Source organism: Salmo salar, chromosome 04 (assembly GCF_965601325.2).
Source record: "Salmo salar chromosome 04, fSalSal1, whole genome shotgun sequence".
Taxonomy (NCBI): Eukaryota; Metazoa; Chordata; class Actinopteri; order Salmoniformes; family Salmonidae; genus Salmo; species Salmo salar.
Window position 1 is genome coordinate 54,786,976 of NC_138294.1, and position 10,637 is coordinate 54,797,612.

General features: G+C 44.9%; 1 protein-coding gene across 1 annotated transcript in view; it reads left to right on the forward strand.

Annotated features, from left to right (window-relative positions):
* Positions 1-8,490, forward strand: part of arhgap20b (Rho GTPase activating protein 20b) — a 31,296-nt gene extending 22,806 nt beyond the window's left edge. The window contains exons 10-15 of the mRNA XM_014196830.3: positions 1,743-1,915; positions 2,100-2,261; positions 2,452-2,561; positions 3,887-4,076; positions 6,110-6,224; positions 6,327-8,490. Coding sequence (XP_014052305.1) covers positions 1,743-1,915; positions 2,100-2,261; positions 2,452-2,561; positions 3,887-4,076; positions 6,110-6,224; positions 6,327-7,960 — 2,384 coding nt within the window. The 3' untranslated portion in view covers positions 7,961-8,490. The remainder of the gene's footprint in view (positions 1-1,742; positions 1,916-2,099; positions 2,262-2,451; positions 2,562-3,886; positions 4,077-6,109; positions 6,225-6,326) is intronic.
* The last annotated feature ends 2,147 nt before the right edge of the window (positions 8,491-10,637 follow it).

Below are 10,637 nucleotides of genomic sequence, written 5' to 3' on the forward strand. Positions count from 1 at the left end.
TGTTCAGGTCCTTGTGACAGTGCATTAACATTCTGAAACATGAGGTGATGGAGGCGGATGAAAGGCATGACAATGGAACTCTCATCATGGTATCTCTGTGCATTCAAATTGCCGTTGATAAAATGCTATTGTATTCGTTGTCTTTAGCCCACCGCCACCATGGGGCACTCTGTTCACTACGTTGATGTCAGCAAACCGCTCGCCCACATGACTCCATACACACGTTCTGCCATCTGCCCTGTACAGTTGAAACCGGGATTCATCCGTGAAAAACACACTTCTCCAGCATGCCAATGGCCATCAAAGGTGAGCGTTTGCCCACTGATGTTGGTTACGATGCTGAACTGCAGTCAGGTCCAAACCCTGGTGAGGATGACAAGCACGCAGATGAGCTTCCCTAAGACAGTTTCTGACAATATGTACAGAAATTCTTCAGTTGTGCACACCCACAGTTTCATCAGCTGTCCGGGTGGCTGGTCCCAGATGATCCCGCAGGTGAAGAAGCCGGTTGTGGAGGTCCTGGGCTGGCGTGGTTACACGTGGTCTGTGGTTGTGAGTTGGACGTACTATCAAATTCTCTAAATCGACGTTGGAGGCGGCTTATGGTAGAGAAATTAACATTCAATTCTCTGGCAAAAGCTCTGGTAGAGATTCCTGCGGTAAGCATGCCAACTGCACACTCCCTCAAAACTTTAGACATCTGTGGCATGTGTTGTGTGACAAAACTGCATATTTTAGAGTGGCCTTTTATTGTCCCAAGCACAAGGTGCACCTGTGTAATGTTCATGCTGTTTAATCAGCTTCTTGATATGCCACACTTGTCAGGTGGATGGATTATCTTGGCAAAGAAATGCACACTAACAGGGATGTAAACTAATTTGTGCGCTAAACTTGAGAGAAATAAGCTTTTGGTGTGTATGGAACATTTCTGGGATGTTTTATATCAGCTTGTGAAACATGGGATCAACACTTTACATGTTGCGTTTATATTTTTGTTCAGTATAGAAACTTTTGGTAATGGTTCTTTATAGAACCTTAGGAAAGAGTTCTTTACATCACAAAAAAAGGTTACATATAGAACCTTATGAACATTGTTGTCACGTCCTGACCAGTAAAGGGGTAATTTTGGTATTGTAGTTTGGTCAGGACGTGGCAGGGGTGTGTTTGTTTTGTGTGTTTCGGGGTTTTGTTGTATGTTCTATATTTTCTATTTCTATGTCCCATTCTATGTTGTGTATTTCTTTGTGTTGGCCTGGTATGGCTCTCAATCAGGGACAGCTGTACATCATTGTCGCTGATTGGGAGCCATACTTAGGTAGCCCTTTTTCCACCTGTCTTTTGTGGGAAGTTGATTTTTCATTGCTGTGTGTGTGTAGCCTGCAAAACTGTCTAGCTGTCGTTCGGCTTTTTGTTTAGTGTTCAATAAAAGTTAAAGATGAGCACTCAACCTGCTGCGCCTTGGTCCATTCACTACGACGGCTGTTACAATGGTTCTTTTCGGATTCTTTGAAAAGGGTTCTACAGTATATACACCAAAAAGGGTTCCACTATCGTTACGAGCCAAATAACCCTTATTTGGCATTATATATTTTAAAAAATAGTGTGTTCCCCTCTGTTGATTCGTTACTCAAAATTACATTTTAATAAAAAAATTTGGCTGAAAGCAGGTTTGATTGAATGACAACCACATATCTGTCACTCAAAGAGTTTCTAAAGAATGCGCTGTTCATAATTTCCAACAGATTCCTTTCAGAAACACATAAAGAGAAAGAAGTCTCTGTTAGACTGGGCTCTGAGAAGAGGACATGGCAGCCAAGGAGGTGGATATCCTGAATCCCCCACAACTCCTCACAAGCTCTTTGGTCTTTCATTGTCCTCCATCTGTCATCATGGAAACCTACCCAGACCCATCATGGTGAGTTGTGATCCCCTCAAATATGAAAAATTATAAAGTATTCATCTCTACTGCTGGGAAAGCGGTGAGGATAATTCCGATCATGATGGGCAAATTAGGATAATATCAGTCATGGTGGGCAAATTATTCACAGCTTGTAATTGCGCCTGCAAACTACTACATGTCTGGTCTATTCTCCATACAGGACATGCTGTATCTGTTGTATCATGAGGGCCCCACCACCACAGGGATCTTCCGGCGCTCAGCCAATGCTAAGACATGCCGGGAACTGAAGGAAAGACTGAACTCTGGCAACAGTGTTCAGCTGGAGGGGGAGTCTGTGTTTGTTGCTGCATCAGTCATCACTGTAATTGCTTTCTGAAGTCTCACTTGTGTTTTAGATTATTTACTAGCCTGCATTGGATTTTAAACTGAAATATTATGGCCAGCAGTAACAGTAACATGTTAAAATGGAGGACCAAAATGTAAAAAAAATAACTATTTTCATACTGTACTGTATAGATTTTGATTGCTAGGACTTATATTTGAATGAACAGGACTTTCTGCGCAACATCCCTGGCAGTGTGCTAAGTACTGGTCTGTATGAGAAGTGGATGGAGGTCATGGCGGCTGATGATATTGAAGACAAGATTGAGTTGATAAAAGGGTGAGAGATTCATACATCTGTTTATTTGTTACCAACAATAGATTAGTGGCTAAAATAAAGGAGTTGTCATATGGTCCTTGATAAACTGAGACAATTGTGTTAGAGCAGGAATGAAACAAAAGACTCCACCCTCTGCACCCACCTCTGATATAATGGATCTGCTTACAGTTGTTTTATTGAGATTTTCCCACTTGAATGATTGTCCGGTGTCTACGTATTCTATGGGATTTGGAGCCTCCTGAGTGGCACAGTGGTCTAAGGGACTGTATCACAGTGCCACTAGAGATTCAGCTGTGCCACTAGAGATTCTGGGTTCGAGTCCAGGCTCTGTCGCAGCCGGCTGCGACCGGGAGACCCATGGGGTGGTGCACAATTAGCCCGGTGTTGTCCGGGTTAGGGGAGGGTTTGGCCAGCAGGGATGTCCTGGTCCCATCGCGCACTAGAGACTCCTGTGGCGGGCTGGGCGCAGTGCACGCTGACACGGTCGCCAGGTGCACAGTGTTTCCTCCGACACATTGGTGCGACTGGCTTTCGGGTTAAGTGGGCACTGTGTCAAGAAGCAGTGCATCTTGGTTGTGTTTCGGAGAACGCACGGCTCTCAACTTTCGCCTCTCCAGAGTCCGTACGGGAGTTGCAGCGATGAGACAAGACTGTAACTACCAATTGGATACCATGAAATTGGGAAGAAAACAGGTAAAAAATGAATTAAAAAAATAGATAGGAAACATTTGGGTAACGCTGAGCCATAGATGTGAGCAGAAACAGAACAATATTGAAAATTGTACAACAGAATAACATCCTGTTATGTGTTCTGTCCTGTTCATATACCATTTTTAGTCTGTTTCTGTCTTTAGTAAATTCCACTTCTGCACAGTACATACAGTACATTTACTTGGGGAAGAACACATCAATAAATATATCTCTTCAGGTCGTTGAAATTGCTCTAATGTGCCTAATGTGTGTTTTTCAAAGGTATTAAGATAAAAAAAAACAGATTGAATGACTTTGAAACAGGACATGACGTGCTGAGAAGGCTATTGGAATGGAAAAACAAGCAATACAGTTCTGTGTGTTATTCTAGATTTACAAAACGATTTAATGAATTTAGCTGAATTGCAAACCACTGCTCTTCTATTCTATTGAGGGCATTTAACCTCTATTAAAGACTATTCTTTGATATGTCCTTTTATTTAACTTTTCTGCCAGTCACAGGTTTCAAGGTTTGAATCATTGTGTGCATCAGCCACTCACCCATTCCTCTCTACATTACTGGCCTCAATTAGCCGTTAGGGTATTAATGGTACTCCATTTTCTGTCCCCTTCAGGCTATTGAGCCAGCTTCCAGAGGATAATGTTACCTTGCTCCGCTACCTGTTCGCCCTTCTCTATCACATCCAGGAGAGCTCGCAGGAGAACCAGATGAACGCTTTAAACCTGGCTCTCTGTATCGCTCCCAACATGCTGTGGCTGCCCGTGCCTACTGGGCCAGAGGAGGAGAGTCAGTCCACTAAAAAGGTAGATCTACTTAGCGATCCCCTGCCCAACAACAATAGTACCCTATAGACATTTTATAAGTACCATAAATAATCTTCAATAATTCATGTATTCTTTTATTTCTCTGTATTTCTTACACAGATAAATAAATAAATTATTGAAGATTATTTATTGTGTGCTGACCATCTCTACTGCTATGGACTATGAGAATCTAGCACCTGACAACTTCTGAAAAATAATATGAGAGTGAGCATGTTATCTATTATTCTGTTTTATAAATATAGTCAAAGATATAGTATTTTATTAAGGCTTCAATGAAACACACAAATGCAGTAATAAATCCCTGGTGAATTGCTGAGTTTATGTATTAATACAAAATATAATGATTATTCAAAATATACAATTCAATGTATATATGCTGAAATTGTCAGTTCCCACTGGGCACAGATGTCAATTCAACATTTATTCCATGTTGGTTCAATGTCATTTCATTGAAATTAAATGAAAACAACTTTGATTCAACCATTGTGTCCAGTGGTTTCGTATTCGGTACAGCTTTTGGAATAGGCATCATCACATTTTGGAATAGGCATCATCACATTTTGGAATAGGCATCATCTCTTCAGTAGCTTATTGCTAAAATAATCATTTTAAAAGGCAACATGATGTCAAGGTTAAGAAATCAATTAAGTTTAATTTGCAGAGGATCAAAAAAAGTGTAACTGGTACCTATTTTGTCTGCGACACAATTTGGCCAATGCGATTCTTATGCCAATTAAACGTCAGAACATTGATCTACTGTTTGACGTTTGTGTTGCTGTGAAACATCACAAAGATAAAAACAGTTCTCAAGAGTTCTTAAAACATCAAAGTGTAATTTATAAACTACAGTGAGCTCCAAAAGTATTGGGACAGTGACCATTTTGTTGTTGTTTTGGCTCTGTACTCCAACACTTTGGATATGAGGACTAGGAGGTTAAAGTGCAGACTGTCAGCTTGAATTTTCATCCCCCATTTTAGGGGACCAAAAGTATTGGGACAAGTTCACTTATATGTGTATTAAAGTAGTAAAAAGTTAGGTATTTGGTCCCATATTCCTAGCACGCAATGATTGCATTAAGCTTGTGACTGTACAAACGTGTTGGATGCATTTGCTGTTGCATTTGCTGTTTGATTTGGTTGTGTTTCATATGATGTTGTGCCCAATAGAAATGAATGGTAAATAATGTATTGTGTCATTTTGGAGTCACTTTTCCGTAAATAAGAATATAATGTTTCTCAACACTTCTACATTAATGTGGATGCTACCATGATTCCGCAAAATCCTGAATGAATCGTGAACAATTATGAGTGAGAAATTTACAGATGCACAAATATCACATGATATCATTCACGATTCATTCAGGATTATCCGTAATCGTGGTAGCATCCACATTAATATAGAAATGTTCTATTCTTATTTACAATAGAAGTGACTCCAATATGACACAATACATTATTTACTATTCCTTTCTATCGGGCACAAAACAATCTGAAACACAACCAAAACAAACAGCAAATGCATCCAACAAGTTTGTAGAGTCATAAGTTGATGTAGTCATTGCGTGCTATGAATATGGGACCAAATACGTAACATTTTACTACTTTAATAATGCACATAATGTAGATTTGTCCCAATACCTTTGGTCCTCTAAAATGGGGGGACTATCTACAAAAAGTGCTCTAATTTCTAAACGGTTCACCCGATATGGATTACAATACACTCAAATTAAAGCTGACAGTCTGCACTTTAACCTCATAATCATTGAATCATTTCAAATCTGAAGCCAAAACAACAACAAATATTTGTTGTCCAATACTTTCGGAGCTCACTGTATACGTTGTTTTTTTCTGTGTAAATTGGAATAATACACTGAATTGAAAGTCATTTTCATTGGACCCCATTAATGACTCTGGTGTTGTAGTTAGCATGAGCAGATAGTGTATGTTCATCTCCTGTACCTCCTATTTCTTAACGGTTTCTGTCTCAATGTGTTTTCATGTCTCCATTGCAGGTTGCAGCTCTCATCCAACTACTCATTGAAAACACCCCATCCATTTTTGGTAAAGATGTTGAGTGCATTTTTACTGAGCCAAATTGTGAACAAGGAACTGTAGAGGATGTCATGGGTGAGATCTTGGTTAGATAACATATGGTTGATTTTTATTTTTTTTGCATTTTCATGGTAACCATGTGGTCTCGCTTTGATCTTTTCGTGTTTTTTCTTTCAGTGGAGTCTTACCAGCAGCTCTACTTGTCTGATGATTGGGACTGGGAGAAGCAAGGAGGAATTCACTCTCCTAACAGGGAACCTTTATTCTTGTCTCCAGGGAAACTGGTCTTGAAAGAGGATAAAGAGATTTTGGGCCTTCTGAATGAGGTTGACTCCTTGAAAAAGCAACATGTGAGTGAGGAAAGTGCTTATAGCTGTGGAAATCTAGACTTCATGTCTTCACTCTCCAGTGGGTCTATATGCTCCCTGATGGGGACCCAGAGTCTTCGCTCAGCCCGCTGCTCCTCAGAACCCAGTGTGTCTCTGGCTTCTCCCCAGTCAGGGTCCCAAAGCCAGATCCACACTCCTGTTGCCCGTCAGTCCAGCTGCGATGCGGCAGTGATGTGTGGCTGTGCAGACCACTCCCAACACACACACAAACCCCACGCTAAGGGACTACTAAAGGGGGACAGCAGCCCCAGGGTAGGTGGCAGCAGATCTAGGTATGCCTTCTGGAGGTCCCCTCAGGTAGCTTCTAGGTTCTGGCACCCTGCCCAGAGGCTGGCCATGTCCAACAGGTCCAGTTTCTCCAGCCTGTCCTCCACAGCCACCTCCCCGTCTGCCTCCTCTCTGAGCTCCATAGACAGTGCCTTTTCCTTCTGCTCTGACTCTGTGTCCTCTCCCAATGAGCCCAGCTCCCTACCCTTCCTGTTCGGCACGTCGGCACGGTTACGCCCTCTCACCCCAGACACCCCGAAGAAATTCCCAAAAGACTGGAGCATGACATTCCCAGAGGCAGTTGCTCAGGCACCCGAGGTTTTGGACTTGTATAATAAGTATGATGAGAGAGAGGAAGACAAGGAGCATTACCGTTCTATTAGCATTCAGAATAGAGAAGACTACCAGTTGAGTACGCAAAGCCTCTGTAGTTTTAAAGGTGAGAATAGTCAAAGCCCTGTCTCTCAACCAGATGACAGTGAGAATTTTATCTCTGATTGGAGTGGGGAGCAGGTGCACCAGAGCCAGAAGGATAAAGTGTTTGAGACGTCAGAGTCAAAAGGCCAGACCAAAGAAATATCCATTACACACATACAGCTGAGAAAAACAAACAACCAGGCTGTCAACAAAGAAGAGGTGAAGAGGACAAAAATTACATTTTACACCTCCTCTAACAGAATGCTGGTGAAGAAACAGTCTGATCAATCTGTGGAAGAGTGTGGAGTCTCTCTGGTGTCTGACACACGGAGAGAACATCAGGAAAACGAGGAACTGCTCGGTCAGAGTGTGCAGGTCCACATACCCCAGACAGTGTTCTATGGTCAAAACACTCCACTGGTCCTTCAGTCTGTGTCAATCAGACAATCTGTAAACAACAAGGAGAAAGGAGAAAAGACTAAAACAGAGATTGACTGTGGTGAGGCGGTCCCTGAACAGTTGGGTGGTGGATGCACCCCTCTCTCCCAGACATCATCTAAAACCAATGCCAAAACTGCAAGCACAATCAGCCACAAAACTGCAACCACAATCAGCCACACTATAAGAATAAAACTGCCAGCAACTGTCAGAAACACTGTGAGAGAATACTTCAGCTCAAGTGATAACAAGAATGGCAACTCGGATGCAAAAGCAATTGAAAAAAAAACGTGTAAGTAAACTCCAGTAGCAAAGTAAAATGGCTAAACCAACAGAAAATGCCACAAAGCTATGACATGGTGTCACGTTCCTCGTATTCTCCCTCATCGGAAGATATGTCGAAATCACTCGATGACCAATACGCAGCAGGTTGACTGTTCCACATCATCTTTATTTTAGATGGAAACGACAAAACAAAATAAACACTCAGAGGAGAAAGGTGACAGTTTCACAGGTGAAACGAAACACAGTGCAAAATTACAATTACCCACAAAAATCAAACACAAACACACCCCACTATATGGGACTCTCAATCAAAGGCAGATAGACAACACCTGCCTTCAACTGAGAGTCCCAACCCCAATTAACCAAACAAACATACACTCACTAAACTCCACATAGAAATACCTAACCTAGAACCTACCCCAACACTCACAACCCCACTATACCATAACCAAACATAACTGCCACGTCCTGACCAAATATAATACAAAAAAACCTAAGTATATGGTCAGGACGTGACATTACCCCCCCCTAAAGGTGCATACACTGAATGCACAAAACCAACAGAAAAAAACAAAAAAAAAAAAAAAAAACAACACACAATTAACCTCCTAACTAAAGGGAGGGAAGGGAGGGTGGCTGCCGTCAACGACGGCACAGTGCTACACCCCCCCTCCCCAACCCACCTCTATTGGAGGTGGCTCCGGTTCTGGCCTACTGTCCAACAGACCGTAGACAGACCTGTTGGGCTTAGGACAGTAGGCAGACTTCTTTGGTTCTGGTTCGTGGGCCGACTCCGTCGGTCCCAGGCTGTAAGCAGACTCCTTCGGTTCTGGGTTGTAGGCAGAATCATCACAGTCATAGTTAATCAACTTTATTTTAGAATTGTGACCAGACTCACCCGGTTCTGGGTCACAGGCAGCTCCCCTCAGTCCCGGGTCGCAAGAGGTTGTCGGATACTCTGGTCCGCACCCCGGTGTCGGATCCTCTGGGCCGCACCCCGGTGTCGGATCCTCCGACGGCCCTGACCCAGGATTCACCAGGCTGGGGAGACATGATGGATGCCTGGCCCTGGGCACAGGCACAGGACTCACCAGGCTGGGGAGACCCACTGAAGGCCTGGTCCTGGGAGGTGGCACAGGATGAACCAGGATGGGGAGACCCACTGAAGGCCTGGTCCTGGGAGGTGGCACAGGATGAACCAGGATGGGGAGACCCACTGGAGGTCTGGTCCGAGGAGGTGGCACAGGACGGACCAGGATGGGGAGACCCACTGGAGGCCTGGTCCTGGGAGGTGGCACAGGACTCACCAGGCTGGGGAGACCCACTGAAGGCCTGGTCCTGGGAGGTGGCACAGGATGAACCAGGATGGGGAGACCCACTGGAGGCCTGGTCCGAGGAGGTGGCACAGGACGGACCAGGATGGGGAGACCCACTGGAGGCCTGGTCCGAGGAGGTGGCACAGGACGGACCAGGATGGGGAGACCCACTGGAGGCCTGGTCCTGGGAGGTGGCACAGGATGAACCAGGATGGGGAGACCCACTGAAGGCCTGGTCCTGGGAGGTGGCACAGGATGAACCAGGATGGGGAGACCCACTAGAGGCCTGGTCCGAGGAGGAGGCACAGGATAAACCGGGCTGTGGGGGAGCACTGGAGTTCTGGTACGGACACTCTTTACCCACACTCCAGGCTGAATGCCCACTTTGGCCCGGCACGGGCGGAGAGCAGGCATTGGGCGAACTGGACCCTCCCAGCGCTCTGGAGACACAGTGCGCAACGCCGGCGCAGGATAACCTGGACCGAGGAGGCGCACTGGAGACCAGACGCGCTGAGCTGGCACCATCCGCCCTGGCTCGATGCCTGCACTCGCATGGCACTTGCGGGGGGCTGGTATGTAGCGCACCGGGCTTTGAACGTGCACTGGGGACACCGTGCGCTCCACAGCATAACACGGTGTCTTACCAGTACCACGCTGCTTCCGGTAAGCACGGGGAGTTGGCTTAGGTCTACCACCTGACTCCGCCAATCTCCCCGTGTGCCCCCCCCCAAAAAAATTGTGGGGCTGCCTCCCGTGTCCGTTGCGCTCCCTCTCCTCATACCAGCGCCTCTCAGCTCTCGCCGCCTCGATCTCCCACTGTGGGCGGCGATAATCCCCAGCTTGAGTCCATGGTCCTTTCCCGTCCAGGATTTCCTCCCAAGTCCATGACTCCAGATAGCCTTTCTCCTGGTGCCTCTCCTTGTGCTGCTCCTTCCTCTGCTGCTTGGTCTGTTGTCGGTGGGTAATTCTGTCACGTTCCTCGTATTCTCCCTCATCGGAAGATATGTCGAAATCACTCGATGACCAATACGCAGCAGGTTGACTGTTCCACATCATCTTTATTTTAGATGGAAACGACAAAACAAAATAAACACTCAGAGGAGAAAGGTGACAGTTTCACAGGTGAAACGAAACACAGTGCAAAATTACAATTACCCACAAAAATCAAACACAAACACACCCCACTATATGGGACTCTCAATCAAAGGCAGATAGACAACACCTGCCTTCAACTGAGAGTCCCAACCCCAATTAACCAAACAAACATACACTCACTAAACTCCACATAGAAATACCTAACCTAGAACCTACCCCAACACTCACAACCCCACTATACCATAACCAAACATAACTGCCACGTCCTGACCAAATATAAT